The sequence below is a fragment of the Palaemon carinicauda genome, chromosome 13 (assembly GCF_036898095.1).
Source record: "Palaemon carinicauda isolate YSFRI2023 chromosome 13, ASM3689809v2, whole genome shotgun sequence".
NCBI classification, from domain to species: Eukaryota; Metazoa; Arthropoda; class Malacostraca; order Decapoda; family Palaemonidae; genus Palaemon; species Palaemon carinicauda.
Genome location: NC_090737.1, coordinates 31,197,033 through 31,214,681, shown reverse-complemented (window position 1 = coordinate 31,214,681; position 17,649 = coordinate 31,197,033). Strand labels below are relative to the sequence as shown.

The window sequence follows — 17,649 nt, the reverse complement described above, 5'->3', positions numbered from 1 at the left end:
AGGGATCTTACCCAAAAAGTTATTTTCCTGTTCACTATAGCCTCAGGGGCTAGAGTTAGTGAAATAGTAGCCCTATCAAGAGATGAGGGCCATACTCAGTTCACAGAAGTGGGAGAACTGAATCTCTTTCCTGATCCTACCTTTCTCGCCAAGAATGAGCTACCCACTAAGAGATGGGGTCCCTGGAGATTCTGCCCTCTGAAGGAAGATGTCTCTCTGTGTCCCGTAGAATGTCTAAAGGTCTATCTTCGAAGAACTTCACACTTCAGGGGAGGACAGCTCTTCAAAGGAGAAACCTCGGGATCGAACTTATCCCTGAAACAACTGAGGGCGAAGCTCACCTTCTTTATTCGCAGAGCGGATCCTGACAGTACACCTGCAGGTCATGATCCAGGAAAAATTGCTTCCTCACTGAACTTCTTTCAGTATATGGACTTCGAGCGTCTTCGCTCATATACTGGATGGAGATCATCCAGAGTGTTCTACAAACATTATGCGAAGCAAGTGCACGAACTGAAGCATTACGTGGCGGCGGCAGGTAGTGTAGTAAAACCTGTCGTCTAGTGCTGCGATGAACAGTGAATTGATGGGGACTATCAATTTGGGTGAAAAGGTGTGGACACCTCTAGTGCAATATCTTTTATATGAGTGTCACCATGGTGACACTAGGACTGTTCAAATTTTCAGGTGAAGAATTATACAGATAACACTTGTGCCATGTGTAAATTGTACACAGTGTTGATAGTATCCAACATTTACTGAAATTATATTGATAAATTTTCCAAATTTTTCAATTTTTATAGTGGCATTAACATCTTCGCTTTCAGGTAGAAAAACTTTATCTGTAACTGCTGCATGCATAATTCTATCTATATTTACACTTGTTATCCAATTTACTAATTTAGCCTAAATAAATGACTAAAAGTGTAATTGTGTCTTATTTCGCCCTGCAAATAGCACAATAAAGATAGCCAGAGTTCTTTACTTAATTTCCTAAGTAAACCTTATATTACTGGAATAAATGAAACAGATAGTTCTGATTGATACTTATATCTGTTCCTACAATATACAAACCTTAAGACTCTTTTTTACTGTCTAGCACGACACTTCCCTGCAGGGGGCAGGAAGCCCTAACATTGTTCCATGATTAGTGGTAATGACGTATAACTGTATCATCATATTTCTCAATGGTATGTACAGTATGACCATACAAAAATTGTCCTTGGGACAATTTTTGTATGACGTTGACTTATACAAATCCACAGATACAGTACTTTCTAGTAATTCTCTGGTAAACTTCCATCAGGACGACATGGCTTGAGCCCAAAACACGGATTTTGAAGCAGAGCGAGAAATCTATTTTTGGGTGAGATGGCCATGTCGTCCTGATGGACCCGCCCTCCTTTTCCATAGAAAAGGCTTAGGCAAGATCCCTCCCAAAACTACTATACCTGTAGCACCATGCTCAATGCTACAAGGAATGAGCGCCATCTTGGATCCTTGTAATAGTACGGGAAGAAGGGTAACCTTGATAATGGCTCCCCTTCAGTTTCGCCACTCTTCCCCCTCGAAATGAAAACGCTATTCGGGGTGAAGATTGCCATGTGTCGTATCAAGATATACGTCCCCTGATATTATGCGATATCCTTAAGAGAAATTTTAAGAATATTTGCGCCAGGAGTTAGAATTCTGGAGACCTAAAGGTCAATTCTCTGGGAATATCACTGTAGCCAAATATCCCTCAGAAAGCTACCAATAGGAAACTTCCATCAAGACGACCTGGCCATCTCACCCAAAAATAGATTTTTCGCTTCGCTTCAAAATCCGTTGAATATAAACATTGTTAAATATAACAATTAAGTTTATATTTTACAATTGCAATATAATTTAAAATTAGACTACCTTTTTGGTGCTACATTAAAAACTAAAATCTATTTGTTTGTAATCTTAAATAGAGTCTTATTAAACCCGTCTCTCTCGCTCTCAGGCGGGAAATTCAACTCATGTAACATCGAACATTTCGTGTTAACAGAATATATCTCAATAAATTTGAACTCGTGTAACTTCAAAATCGTTTTAATGGGGAGTTAACTGTATGTATGTATGTATATACACAAACAACACATACATCCAAATAAATAAAATGAATAAGATGAACAGAATTGCCTGTTTAACAATCAAGGCAAGTCTTTGCAGGAAAAAGCGGAGGAATGGCCGTCCTTTACCGAGCCAGAAAGTAAAAGTGGTTACTCAGCCGAGAGGTATGAGTGAGCGGGGTAGCCAGTCTACCCCAGCCCCACCCACTAACTAGTAGATGGGGTAGTTATCCCTCACTAAAATTATCATGGCTCGTCTTCCAGCTACGCCGAAAAAAATACCCCTATAAATAGTGGAAGGTTTGTATTTGCGCCAGAAGAAATCTATTTTAAAGGACGAAAGGTTTATATTCACGTAGGAACAAAATAAATTTAAGTTATAAATCCTGTTTATTTTCATGAATTTTAAATTTCCTTAGAAAAAAAAATGTCTATCAAACTGTTTAAAGCATTTATAGACCTCATTAACCGTTAAACACTTTAACATTCAACTTGCTTTAATTTCCAACCATTATCTTAGAACAATCCCTTCACACAACTCATCTAAAATAATAATATTCTATTCTATAGAATATTGTGACTGTTAATGATGTAAACAATATGAGAAATTCAATAGTCGTACTCTATAGCTATAGATATTGCACAATGAAAATGATAACATACCTTTAGATTTGACAGACAAATCATTACTGGGTACAACATTTAATCTAAGCTTGTTACCCTTGGAAGTATATTCTTCAACCCAATCAGGATCGTTGTCATCATCAACAAAAGGATCATCTTCATCTAAGAATTCTGCAAAAGAAATACTGTAGAGGTCTTATGGCTTTAAAAGCTACAGCATGTTTTACTTCAAAGAGCTTTACGTAAAATTTATCATGATTAGTATGTATCCAATGTAATATAAATTTCAAGTACACCATGAGCTGGTTGTGCAATGATTTTGGTTATTGTTAGCTTGGCACAAATTCTTTTTTAAAGTCCTCAGGACCACTTCTGTCAGTAATCTCATCACTATATTTTGGAAACCAGAATTATTTCAGCATAATAAAATTTTAAAACCATTTTGACAAATGCATAAAAGGGATTTTGATAAAGGAAAAATCTATTTCTGGGCTCGACCTGTGTCGCCCAGTGAAATGCTCTTTAATGCACCATTTTTAAAGTATAAATACTGCTAAAAATACCAGAGAAAAGTTGCATGGAATGCCAGGAATAAACCCAGCTCGCTCACTCTAAAAGAGTGTCGGTATAGTAACTGGGGCGTGTTAGAACCACTACCAGAGGTCCCTTACCAATTAGTCATCTCCTTCCTATATCCCCCGATTTTACGAGATGCCGTTCTACATCCAACTACTGCCCTCTACTACGACTAACCCCCCCCACCCCTACCACTACCCACGCTTCTACCCTCCATTCCTTATCTAGCACCAGTGAGATTCGGACGTGTTGTTTTCGTAGCTTTATTTCTCTATGTACTGCACTCTGTAAAATCTCTATACAGTATAGCAATATTCTTATATCATTCAATAATCATCCAAACATACATAAAATAGATGGAACGGTGATAATCAATACCAAGATTCTTAAATGTTACTTTAATAAAAACTTCAAAAGTAAAAGACATAAAATAATGTCATATTGTCTTAAGGAAAGCAACACTTACTGCTCATGACAGAAGCTATGCAACACTAAAATTCTTGTTTAATTTGTTGTGATGGAAAAATTCTGAATTTTCAGTTATTGATCATACCCACTGTTTTGCAGTTCTATTGGAAATGAAGTTGGAGAAAAGTATGCATATCAGTTACAGTGCTTATTTAAAAAAAAAAAAAATAATAATGATAAAACATTGCTATTACTTATTTAATAATCTACAAATTTTATATAATTTGTAATTTTCCAAGCAATACAAATATGAGTCATTCAATATGGTTACTTCTGGTTTTATTTTCTATGGCCAGACAATTGAAAAAGTAATCGATAGATTGCGTCAAGCTACGTTGCTGGGTAGCTACTGCGCATGACAGGCTACACTAGTCTCAAGAGTTTAATCATAACAACCTTCTGGTCAAAGACTTGAGGAGTGGCTGAGAAGGACCTTTCACAAACGACTTAGGTTTATATAGCTGGGAAAAATACAAATTATATAAAATTTGCAGTTCAGGCGGATGCAAACTTATGAGTCATTAAATGGGGAGTCTTCCTCAAATGGGAGGAAGTCTCCGTGCTGTAGGAGGTTTGCCCACTAACCCAAGATACAATTACTATAGTAATAGCAAGAGATCAAAGTGAATTACTTGTGAACAGTGCAGGTCCTTCTATTAAATTCCAGAGCTTTACCAGGGTGAAGTGATATGAACATCAAGTAGCTTGTGATATTAACAAATGCAATATATCAGCCACCAAACTCAAGGCATTCTTACTTGTATTAAGGAGATCTTAAGTGAGGGCTTCAAGTCCGATCAAAATTACCATTCACCTTTATACTCATAAACACCCTTATAATGCAGAGAATAACTGATGCCTGGGATAGAAACAGTTACTTGTCTCATGAGAGCTTAAATTAGACTACTTGTTGTGCAACAATAATGAGTCCTATGGAAAAGGTGTCTAAGGGCCTGTGTGTGCAATCTTCAAGGTAGTGGTTCGTAAAAGTAGTTTGTCTCTTCCAGACTTCTGCTTTTAGGACTTGAGCTACCAAGTGGTTTTTTTTGTGGAACGCTAGGGTTGCAGCATACACACGTATATCATGTGTTACAAGTTGGGCCCTTGGAGATGCTTCCATTGAGGACTTGTAGGCTCTAATGATGATTTCTCTCAACCAAAAAGAGATGGTGTTTCTGGATACCTTTTTGGACCAGCCAGTGCTCACAAACAAATTGGAGATTCTGGGCCTGAGATACTGGGTCCTCTTTAGTTATCTAAGTACTGATCTTACAGGACATAGTAATATGTCATCCAGGTCATCAGTTCCCTCTTTGAGAGACAAGATCGTGAAAGAGTCCAATCTAATATTGTTATCAACCGGATTTTGAGTTTTGGCCACAAATTCAGGAACAAAAGACAAAGATAGTTCTCTCCACCATCTGGAATGTGACACAAGGTCAGATATACCATGCAGTTCACTCTTTCTCTTGACCAAAGCTAAGGCAAGGAGGAGGACTATTTTAAAGGTAAGATCTCTGTCTAAGGCTTTATGCATAGGTCCAAACAGGGCTTTCTTCAAGGCCCATAGGACCTTAGTCACATCCCAGGAGGGGGGGGAGGATTTAGTTCTCAAGGAGGGCAACACTGCTCAAAACTCATCATCAATGCTGACAGTTCCCAAGAATCTGAGAGGTCCAGTCCTTTCAGTTTGAATACTTGGCTCCATGTCGAGCAGTAACCTTCCTTAGGAACGCTAAAATGTCTGCAATCAGGGGAATATTGGCCTTGAGTGGAACAATTTTCCCCTATGACACTAATCACAAAAGATTTTCCACTTCGTCTGGTAAACTGCTGCGGAAGACTTTTGGAGGTATCCGGAGAGCTGCTTCACAGTTGGTCTTGAAAAGATTTTCTTTTGGAGGAGACGCTGGATAGTCTCCAACTGTGAAGGGACAGGCAATGTACTGTGTCGTGGAATTTTCTTATGTGAGGTTGGTGTAGCAAGTTCGGCCATTATGGACGTTCTTTTGGTATTTCTGTGAGAAGTTCCAGCAGGTCTGAATACTACTCTGCTGCTGCCCACCTTGGGGCCACAAGCCTTACTCTGACTTCCTTGAATGTTCTGATTCTGTTAAGTGTCTGACGAATCAGACAGAACGGTAGGAAGATGTAGAAGTCTAGACCATCCCAAGGTTGTGAAATGTGTCTTCCATCACTGCAGCTTGGTCTGGGATTGGAGAGCAATACACAGGGAGTTTGTGATTCAGGTGGGTGGCACACATGTCCAGAGACTGGGAACCCCACAAAGTCACAAGTCTCTTTGCCACTAGAGGAAGCAAAGACCATTCTGAACCAACTGTTGTCCCTCGAAGGCTCAGATGGTCTGCAATGACATTTCTTTTCCTGGGGATAAACATCGCCAAGAGATTGATTGCCTTGGTACTGTGTCCTCATGACCATCTCTACTGCTATGTTGCATAGCGGAAGAGAGGTTACGCCTGCTTGTTCGGAGATGTAGGTCCCTACCATGGAGTTGTCGCTCATCAATACCACAGAATGACCTGGCAGTGTCTTAGCAAAGTGGAGTAACGCTAGTTGTGCCGCTTTACTTTTCAGTAAGTTTAGGTGGAAGCTCTTGTCTTCCTCTGACCATAAGCCCGAGATCTGTTCCTTTCTCATATGGGTGCCTGATCCCTGGCAAGATACATCTGTGAACAGTATGAACTGTGGGGAAGGATCCTAAAGGGGTATTCCTGCTAATAGGTTCTCATACTTCAGCCAACATAGGAAGTCTGATAACACCTTGAGGTACTCACAGCAGGGTTGCAGGATGGTCTGAGGCCTAGGACCACTGGGTCTTCAGAGCCCACTGCACCAAGTACAGATGCAATCTCCCCAGGAGGACGAGTTTCTCTAAAAAGGAGAGGTGACCTAACAACTTCTGCCACGTCCAAGCAGGCAGGAGGTCCCCTATCAGGAAAATTGCTGCCAAAGTCCTGAACCTTGCCACTCTGCCTGCAGCACCAAGAGAAGCCAGTCGTCTAAATATCTTACGAACCTGATGCCCATGGCATGAGTCCGGGATGAGACAAGAACAAAGACTTTGGTGAAGACCTGAGAGGCTGTAGACAGGCCAAAGCACAGCACCCTGAACTGGAACAGTTTGTCTTGAAAGGGAAACCTTAGGCACTTCCTCGAAGCAGGATGAATGGAGACCTGAAAGTAAGCATCTTTCAGTTATGGTCAGAAGGTAGTTGTTCTCCCTGATACCGGGAAAATGGAGGATGGAGTATCCATCTTGAACCTTGTCTGTAAATTGGAGAGGTTCAAGAGGGAGAGGTCTATGATGGGTCTCTAACCTTCTGTCTGCTTCTCTACCAGGAATAGATTGCTCAGGAAGCCTGGAGAGTTATCGAATACTTCCTCTACTGATTCTTTGCTTAGCAACTTGGAGACTTGCTCTGCTAGGAGTAGGTCTTTAGATGATCCTGGTCAGAGGAGGTGGTTAATCTATGAAGGGGATCCGATACCCTGAAAGAAGGAATTCTTTCGTCCAAGGGTTGGCCCATAAGTCCTATCACCTTTGCCGAGTGCATTGCATGCATTCCCCAACTGATGGTAAACTGGAGGATAAGCCCTCCCTAGCGTGAACCTCTGCCGCCATGTCCTCTTTGGCTGAAGGGATGACCTCTCCGACAAAAATTAAGCTTAGGATTCTGCCTCCCAGCCTGTTATCCATCCATGGAATGGAGAAGGCATCTCTGTTGAGGAGGTTGCCTAAAAGTTGAGTTCTTTCTCTGTTTCTGGGGATTGGGCAACCAAGGTGCAGCTGCTCTGTTGACTACAGGGCTCTACCTCAGTCTCTCTAACTTCTCGATCACTTTAATTACATCTGAGGATGGAAAAAGAGGAGAGTTGATATGGTCAGAGTTTCTAAGGACGGTAGTGTCTCTAGGGGACAATAGTCTACAGCATTTTGTTATGACATCACAGCTCTTCAGAACACAATTTCCCCACAGGAAAATGTTCTTGTGGAGGAGGAACTCTATGGCCTTAGCGCCAGATCTTAAGAGTTCCTTGAACTGCTCCCGTTCATTCTTATTCTTGAGGTTCCTTGCGACGGCGAAGCGAGAGAGTGCCCCAGACCAGTGGTCTATCCATGAACAGGTCTGAATGGCTGCCATGGCAGTTACCTCCTATTTGCCAGTAAAGGACCTGAAATTGTGGCTGTTAAGTTCGGCAGCCTCTCGGCTGGAACTGAAGGTACCAAGTTGGCCACATTTGGATCAATGGGAAGAGGGCTCTGAAAAGCGTAAGAGTTAACATGAAAATGTCTCGGGTGTGGCAGAAGTAATGGCGGAAATTTTAATGATCTACTTGCTTTTAACAAGTTTTCCGTGGCGGAGACTTGGGAGTTCAAAAACTCAAGAGTTTCCTTTGTTTAGTTGGAAAAGGTCACATCAAACCTAAGTCTGGGCTCTGAGACAGCGGGAAAGTATCGCTGATGCCGCATCGTCTATTAGTAGTCTGTGCAAAGGGAGGCTCGTCCAAACCTGTTGTGTTGGATTAGGCTTATGCTCTTAATAAAATGAAAGGCTTCTTAGCTCAATACGGGGGCTCAAGGGTGAAGGTACATCAGCAGAGCTTGTACTTATACGCGCCAAGAGGTTTTCAAGGGAATCATCAACAGTGATATCTTGGTGAGGACTTTCTGTCTTAGCAGAGCTCTTTATCCTTCCTCCAACGTCCTACCTTTCCCTGTGTAATAACGGGATGAGGAGGCGGAAAAGGAGTGGAAGGAGTCTAGTTTGCTCCCAGCATAAGAACATTCATTTCTATGTCTTGATAGGGAAACAGAGGAGTTAAAGTCTCTCACAACTTGTTTTATGAGACAAGAGAGATTTATCTGTACTTTGCCTACAGCAAGGACCAGGTCTACGTCGTCTGTCAAATTGTTTTTCGACATCCGATGTAGGGGTGATTCTCGGGAAGGGAGGAAATTTTCCACGTCCCTTATCCGCTTCCTGTACCAGTAAAAAATTTACTGAAAAAGAATAAACATTCAAAAGAACGCTTATCCTGTTAGTTATGATCGTCACACAGTGTAAGAACAGGGTCTATCTGGACGATTAATGGGTTTGTCTCTAGCATAAGACCCAGGGTTTTTATCTGCATAGGGTGTGGTTCTATCTTGACGTCATTATGTTTAGATTTGTTGACACATCCAGATTTATGAATATGACAAATTCGGAGATAATTTGTATTTTTCCTAACCATACAAACCTTAGCTATTTACATAGGGTATTGCTTTCGGCGTAGCTTAAATGGCGAGCCATTAGATTTTAAACGAGGGTTAACTACCCCTGCGCTAGTTAGCAGGGGTAGGGGAAGGGGTAGCTAGCTACCCCTCCCCCCTCACACACTGGTGAACTGATTCACTTCGCTTAGAGGTAGGACTTGACTTGGGGAACAGGGCTGGCGGGCAAATATGTGTAAATAGCTAAGGTTTGTATGGTTAGGAAAAATACAAATTATCTCCGAATTTGTCATTTGTTCCGTAACCGAAATACAAACCACGCTATTTACATAGGGTGACTTACCCCTTAGGAAGGGTGGAAAGTCCCAAGCCATACTGGCTTTGGCTTTACCCGGGGACTCGGAATCTGAGTGAGCAGCACTTCGAGAAAAAGAGTCCCTGCACCTCGCAAGTTCCTTGCTCCGCAAGGAGTGTGCGGCCTACATAAGCTTGTGTGTGGAGGGAAGAAGCGTGACTTGTCCTAGGCAGTCGACCTGAAGCCCTTTAGATGGAATTCTGGACTAGGACTTTCCCAATACCACCTCGTCAGGGTATGGGGGACGCGACAGTATCATATTAATACTAGGAACACAAGGAAGCATGGTTTACCTGCAGAGGTTTGAGGTCAGCTATGCAGAGAACCTAGGATACTGCTTTCCCCAAGAGAGGGGAGGATGAAGAAAGAAGTAAGGGTCAGACATACATCTTTCAATCATGCAGTCTGACACCGGGTAACAATGCCCCCAACCTTCTGTTACCTGTCCATTAAGGAGCCTGAGGTTAGACCAGCTGTTGTATAGCCACCACAGGCCGATAGAAAAACGTATCGAGGCTCCTGTGGGTCACGTCCTGCAGGTAGTGAGCTGTGAAGGTCGTCTGACGCTTCCAGACTCCAGTTTGTAGCACCTGCGTCACAGAGTAGTCTTCTTAGAGACGTTGCGACGCCTCTGACATCGTGTGCTCTAAGGCTACATGACGGAGGAGGGTCTGGATTCAGGGCGAGATGGATGGTCCTAGAATCCAGGCTGCAAAGGTATTCCTGGTGACCCTCCTCTTCGTCCTTCCTGTGCTCCCAAACAGGGCTGCCCGTGAGGACGAACTGCAGCTGTTCTTTAAGATAACACCTCCGACTCCTTGCTGGGCATAGTAGGAAAAGGCCTGGGTCATCTGTTACAGAACGGAGACTCGAAATCCTGAAGGAGTCGAACCGAAGGTTTGGGACTCCAAGATCTTGAGTCTAGAAACCGACTCAGGGACGAACCCGAACGTTACCTCTCCCTATCCTCTTGAATGGGCAGTATTACGAGAGACCATGAAGTACGCTGATACGCTTGGCCGAAGCCAGCGCGAGCCGGAGCACCGTCTTCTAAGTCAGGTGCCTGTCAGATGACTAGCGTACTGGTTCACAGGGAGAAGCCTTAAGATCCCTAAGAACCCGAGCCAAGTACAGTACCATGGAGGAGGTCTCACTTCCGACTGGGTGCAGTTAAGTTCGTAGCTTCGTATGAGCGAAGAAAGATCCAGCGAGGAGGAATTGTCTAACCTTAGAGCCTGAAGGCCAGGCTTGAGGCTGAGCGATAGGCTTTACCGCCGAGAGCAAAAGGCGCAATTCCTCCCGCAGATGGACAATAACTCCGCTAACGCTGGAATAGTGGCATCGAGGGGAGAGATACCTCTCCCACGACACCAACCACAGAAGACTCTACACCTCGCCTGGTGGACCCCTGCGGATGACTTCGCAGGTGTCAAGACATCCGCTCCGCGACCTGTCGCGGAACGCCTCTCTCAGTGAGGAGATGCTGGATGGACTCCAGGCATGGAGCCGAAGCAGAGCTACGGCTTGTGGTAGATGTAGTGGTGTGGTTGCTATAGCTCTTGTCGTGGGGAAAACTCTCTCGGGAGTTCCATCAAGGGATGCAGAAGGTTCGAAAACCACTCTGCCTGATGCCGTAGCGGAGCTATCAGAGTCACCGACAGGTTGACCGAAAGTCTGGTCTTGTTGAGCCCCCTTTCCCCACAGACCCAACGGTGGCAAGGCGTAGACGTTGATGTTGTCCCACCGATGTGGGAAGACATCTCGGCAGGGTGCCTTGGGATCCGGGGCTGGGGAGAAGTACAGCGACAGCTTGAAATTCAAGGTCGTCGCGAACAGGACCACAAGGTCCGAGCTTGCTGGCTACTGGGGGTTCCAAAGACCACTCGGTACTCTCTACCTGCGATGCCCTGTTCCGACTGTCGGAGAGCACATTCCTTGTCCGGAATGAAGCGAGCCGATAGAGGTATTGAGCGGACTTCGGCTCATCTCAGTATCTCTACTGTAGGATGGGAGACTTATGAAAAAGTACCTCCCCGCTTGATGAAAAGCAACTACCGTGGTGGTGTCGCTCACGGAGTGACTCGCCGGGGCCTGTTGGGACTGTTGATGGTCAGAATATGGCCTTCATCCCTAGCCAATTGATGTGGAGGTACCCTTCTAGCTCTGGCCATAGGCTTGAGATCCTTTGGTTCAGAACGTGACCCCCCCCCTTTTTTGACGCGTCCGAGGACAGCATCAAATGCGGAGGAGGGGCGAGAAGATCCACTCTCTAGCAAAAGCTTCGTAGGTCAACCACCACTGCAGGATCCCTCGTTCGGCAGGTCCCATAGGACCAGAATGTCTGGGGAATCGTGGTCTTGATTCCACCGGGACTTGAGTCGCCAAAGCAGGAGACTCATTCCGAGGCGAGTGTTAGGGACTAGAGGGGTCAAGGAGGAAGGTGACCTAGGAGGCGTAACCAGAAAAGGGCTGGAGACTCTCCTCGCCTGAGGAAAGGTTCTCCTACTCTCCTCCGCCTTGCTATCCTGTCATCTGAAGGGAAGGCTTAACGGAGATTGGAGACTAAAATTAAGCCTAGATATACCAGTTGTTGCGATGGAAACAGAGAAAACTTCTCGAGATTACCATGATCCCTAGATCTTGGCAAAGTCCCAGAGGCTTGTCTCGGCGTCGAAGAAGGGTCGATACCGAAACCGCCCGGGTAACCAGTCATCCAGAAAGCGAAGGAGGCGGATGCCGCTCCTGTGTGGACATGAGGGTTCGGGATGAACTTCCTGGTGAATGTCTCCGGAGCTGGGGAAAGATCGAAGCACCGCACCTTGAACTGGTATATCTGTTGCCTAGGCTGAATTCCAAGTATTTCCTGTAAAGATGGATGGACTGGGATCTGGAAGTACCTGTCTCTCGGATCCAGTATGCACGTGAAGTCTTGTGGTTTCCCTACAAGTCTGATCGAAACTGTTGTATCATACTGACCGAAGTTTGTACGACAAACTTGTTCAGGGCTAAGAGGACGATGGCGGGTCGCCAGCCTTCAAGCGCTTCTTCAAGAAAGAGTCGTTTGAAGAACCTTGGGAGGAGCCGCCGACAACCTTGGAGAGCATCCTTCTAGAGCATGGTCTCGCCCTCTGCCCGAGGGGCTAGCCCCTTTGCCGATTCCATGGCATAGGGGCTCAGCGACACCGGATTCGCTGACAGGGGAGGAAGAGATGCTACAAACGGGACACGAAACCCCTGGCTGATCATGGAGATCGTTCAGGAATCGGCCCCGAGTTGCTGCCACTTGAAGTTGTCACTAGGGGTTGTCAATCCTAGCGTTTGCGGCCTAGGCCGCCCCCTCTAAGATTATTGCCCTCCCAGGAGGGCTCCTCGCCCTTCGTCCCCGACGGGAGGGGGAGGCCGCATAGACACCTTGTCTAGCTGACCGTGCCGGTTCTGATGTCCTAGGCAGAACGAGGCTGTAGAAGTTGAGGCGCTGGAGGCTTGTAGAGACTGGAAATAAGCGCCTTGGAGGAGCGAATCGTGATACGATTCTCCCCACCTCTCAGTTGCTCGTTCCTTGTCCTTGGGCTGAAACAAGCCCCTTCCAAGGATGGAAGAGAGAGTCTGGGTTGCCGAAATCCACGGTAGGGACCAACGAGAGAAAGCCTCTCGGTCACTGCATCTCAATGCTTCAACATCGAGTTTGTCCCCAAGTTCGACACTTGGTGTCGGGAAACGAAAGGTGCATGTGTCCGAGAGGAGGAAAGTTCCATAACCTTCCCGGAGCAACCTTGTATAAAACCTCGGGTCGCGACCGGATGGCCAGAGACTCAAGCCCGACGATCAGCCACGAGGTGGCCTGCCTGGCACCCTTTGCGACTTCCTCCTGGTTCAAGATTCCCGAAGATGAAAATGTCACCTGCCCGGCGGAGAGTTTCTCGAGGGAAAAACCCCGGAAGGTCCGTTGCACGGAATGGTGGAGAGGAAGAGCTAAATCAGGCTACCCCATGATCACGAAATATTCCCGCTGTTGACGACTGACAGAAGCAGTGTCAGCAGCCACCGTTGGAGGGATGGGAATAGGGCGATCCTGAGGAGAGGGATGATGGGGCCTCCCTGAAGAGGGAGAAGAATGTTACCCAGACTCTTCTGAAGATTCTTCATGGTTTATACATGTCATGCTCTGCGGTTACGAGGTGAAGATCGTGACTATGATGATCTGAAAGTACGCGCTCCAGAAACACTCGCCAGGTTGCCCGTGTTGCGAAAACCCGAAGGGAATCGCGGTCGAAATCGCCCTTGGCGCTCGCGCGATGGTACAATCGTTGGTTCGCGCGCGGGCGAACATGTGTGCGAATGCGCGTGAGGACACGAGGGCGCGCGGGCACGTGGGCGCGGTCAGAAGACCGAAAAACGCGTAAGTGAGCGATGGCGCGATTGGCGAGCGATGGTTCATTGCGGGAGATGGGGCGTCGGCGGGAGATGGGGCGTCGGCGAGCGATGGCGCGCTGGCGCGCTGGCGCGCTGGCGAGCGATGGCGCGCTGGCGAGCGATGGCGCGTTGCGACCGATCGCGTACAGGAGAGCCAACGAGTGGCCGCGTACGGCGATCTGAAGCGTGGGCGCGTTGGCGTGTTAAAAACGCTAGCGGGCAGGCGAAGAATCGCGCGCGATCACTAGGAGATCGCCGGCGCGTAGGAGATCGATGGAGCGCGGTTGCGCGGCCGGAAGAAATCAGCGAGGGGCAGAACCAGATGGTGAGGTTGTGCAAAATAGCTAACGCTCCTGGGCGAGTACAGAAGACTTCTCGTGGACGCGCGGGCGCTCAGAGACTCGGTCAAATCTAGAGCACAGAAGATCGTCAGCAAAGAGGTGAAGGAATCAAGACTTTCGCCTCCACCCACATCTGTAAGCTCGTGGAGAATGCTGGTGCGCCTTGCGCACATCAGGAAAAGGGCGAGCAGATGTGCGCTGGCGAGAAGGCGAACGAGGGTGTAGAAAAGAAGGAACAATCTCCTTGCCTGTGCCTAGATCCAAAGATCGTGGGCGCGAGGGCGAACGTTGGCGCGCATTGCGCACATAGAAAAAGGAGCGCAGATGTGTGCTGGCGCGCAGGTGATCGTGGGCGTACAGGAGACCGTTGGCGCCCAAGGCGCGTAGCAGGAAAGGGCGTCCAGAAGTGCGCTGGCGAGCTGAAGAGGGCTGGCGCACAGAAGGACTCCAAGGCGCAGGTGAGCGCCGGCGCACAGGTGAGCGCTGGCGATCAGGAGATCTACGGCGAGACTCAGCTACAAGAGATTGCAGGAGAGAAGTCTGGAACACAGCAGGAGAGCGCAAGAGCACAGGAAAACGTGGGCGCGCAGGTAAAACCTGGCACTTAAGGGACTTACCCACAATGTGGAGTAAGCCCTTAGCCCCAAAGGGACCGGTGCTCGTAGGAAATGAGGAACGTTGGCGCCCACAGCGCATCTGCGTCCAGGAGAAGGTCTGGCAGGAGGATCCTCTGCGGGGAGGGTGAAGATGAAGACGACCACAGGCAGGAGTACCATCATCAGACCTCTGAAGAGGAGTCTCTGTAGTGAACTCCCCCAAGGGGGAGAAGCACTCGCAGGAGAGACCGTGGCATCAGCTTTCCCCGAAGGGGACTGAGCCCTCAGCAACAACAGCAACAACAGCAGAAGGAGACCTCCGAAGAGGAGTCTCTGTGGTGAACTTCCCCCTCGGAGAAGAAACACTCGCAGGAGAGACCGTAGGGCTCAGCTGTCCCCCGAAGCGGACTGAGCCTTCAGCAACAACAGCAGAAGGAGTCCTACGAAGAGGAGTCTCTATGAGTGTCTTCTCCCGTGAACGAGAGAGGAAAACTTCGTAGAAGAGACTGAAGATGGGGCCCAAGGGCCGAAGGGTCAGCCAGTGACCTAGGAGCCAACCTCCAAAGAGGCGCTCCTGCAGCTGCTCAGCCCCTTGAGCGTAGCTGCAGGTGAGACCGCTCAGCACCAAGAGCATAGTCGCACCAAAACTATGGTCCGAGAAGTAACCGCTCAGCCCCTTGAGCAAGGTTACAAAAGCGGTCGCTCAGCACCAAGAGCAAAACCGCCGGAGGACCAGGAACATATAACAATTATTAAAGGTAAGAGAAGTTTCCCCCGAAAGGGAAAGAAACTTAAGCCTGGGCAGGTAACCTCCCTCGGAAGGGAAGGTACCCACCCAAGGAGGCGAACCTCCTGAGAGTTCTAACATGAATTGAAGAGCTGTCGGGTGCCTCGGGAGAAATACCAGGAGAAGGAGACACGCCCCTGACGAAATCCTATAGAGGAGGCCGCAACAGCCGACTCCCCGAGTCCCAACAAGACAGCTCTGCTTCGTTGTCACATTAGGCAAACGGAAAACAGATCGTTAACTGTGAAAATAAAAAGTAATTAGTTAACATTCATTCCCCCGGGAAGACTCCGAAGAGGAATCCCGAGGGAAAAGAACACAAGAATTACGTAACAGGCAAGAGCCCCAACTCCACCTACACTCACGGGAAGGGGGAAGGGCGAGAACTGTAACAAAAAACTGAATTATAACAGTTATAAAAATGCAATTCATAAAGGGATTTTGACGTAGGAAAAATCTATTTCTAGGCGAAGGACCTGTGCCGCCCAGTGAATAAGCTCCATTTAAGCACTTATTCTTAGGTAATTTACTGCTAAATATACCAGAGAAAAAATGTAAAGGAGTGCTAGGTTAACTAGCTCGCTCACCTATTGGTGTCGGTATAAAATTGGGCGTATAATCCAGAGGTCCCGCACTATTTAGATTAATCCACGACAGAGAACCCCAATAGAGGAGAGCCGTTCAACCTCACTCGGTACTACTACAATGCATCCGCTCAGAACCCAACTCCTTAGCACCCAAAGTTTGGGGACTCCAAGGGAGAGGAGCTGGGAGGGTTCACTGGGCGGCACAGGTCCTTCGCCCAGAAATAGATTTTTCCTACGTCAAAATCCCTTTTCTGGGCTCGAACCTGTGCCGCCCAGTGAATCTATACAAGAGAAAAATGTCACCAAACTTGCAAAATAAAGGAAAAAACATAAGCGTAAGAGAAATACAGGATGCTTTAATCAGAGATGAGTACCAAAAAACAATTATAAGGGTATCTTAAATATGAACATAAATCCAATAAGGTAGGTATAATAATGCCGTGAGTGATAATATATACAGATACTCAGGAGCATAAAATTTACAAATATAATAACAGTATTCAGGTGCGAGACCAACGAATACAATAGGGTATAAATGAGGCAGGTAAGAGGGAGAGATAAAGAGTCAAGGCATTAACCTGTGAGTTACTCGGGAGTAACTACGCTCCCTGCGGCTACTGTAGAAAATTTTAGGGCTTCCAAATGTTTAAGGTAGTGTTTCTTGAACACTGACGGTGATTTCCACCCTGTATACCTGGAAAGGTCTGTAAAATTCATGTGGTGAAAGAAGTTCACCGAGGTGGCAACCGCCCTGATATCATGTGCAAGAGGAAAAGAGTCAGGGTTAGCTTGTTTAATAAAATACAAAATTTGTTGCCTGATCCCTTTAATAGTAATGGTACCGCCTTGTTCTCTAACGAATAGAGGCCCCGAGGAGTTAGAGGAGGTCCGGGATAGATAAGACCTAAGAGTAGTGACAGGGCACAGCGACGGATCTTGCGTGAGGGGAACAATTTTCCAGGAGGTCCATCTGTTTTGAGGGTCTTCATTCTTAGCCAAAAAGAATTTGTTAGGAGAAAGAAGGAACTCTCCTGAAGGCAGAAAGTCAATATGACCCGGGTCTCTCGACAAGGCTGCCAATTCAGAAATTCTTGCCCCGGAAGCCAAGCTCACTAGGAAAAGTGTTTTCCTGAGAAGGGGCATGTAATCACAAGAACTGTTAATGGTATCAGAAGCCAATTTGAGTACGTCATTAAGGAACCAGGTCACCGGGGTAGGACGAGTAACCGGTTTCAGTCTGGCACAAGCTTTCGGAATTGAAGCTAACAAAGAGTCGGTTAAGTCTATGTTAAAACCCACTAGGAAGATCTTTTTCAGAGCCGATTTAATAGTGGTGATAGTATTGGCTGCCAGACCTGATTCTAATAAAGATCTAAAGAAAGTGACTGTAAGGTTCAAATTCATACAGTTCACGTCTGAGTCTATTAAAAATTTTGCCAACTTTTTAACTGCAGAGTCATACTGACGGATGGTGGAATCCCGTTTATCTGATTCTAGGAACAAGGTGTTTTGAGGATCAATATTGGCACCATGCATAGCCGCAAACTTCATAAAGTCCATAAAGTTA

The 17,649-nt window shown here is 46.5% G+C and overlaps 1 protein-coding gene across 5 annotated transcripts in view; it reads right to left on the bottom strand.

Moving 5' to 3' along the window:
- The window catches only part of LOC137651923 (uncharacterized), a 338,520-nt gene that overhangs the window by 29,582 nt on the left and 291,289 nt on the right, over positions 1-17,649 (bottom strand). For all 5 annotated transcript variants that reach the window (XR_011046133.1, XM_068385133.1, XM_068385132.1 and 2 more), the window contains one exon: positions 2,760-2,891. Coding sequence is in view for 4 of the 5 variants with exons in the window: in XM_068385133.1 (XP_068241234.1) it covers positions 2,760-2,891 (132 nt within the window). In the remaining variant the exon portion in view is untranslated. The remainder of the gene's footprint in view (positions 1-2,759; positions 2,892-17,649) is intronic.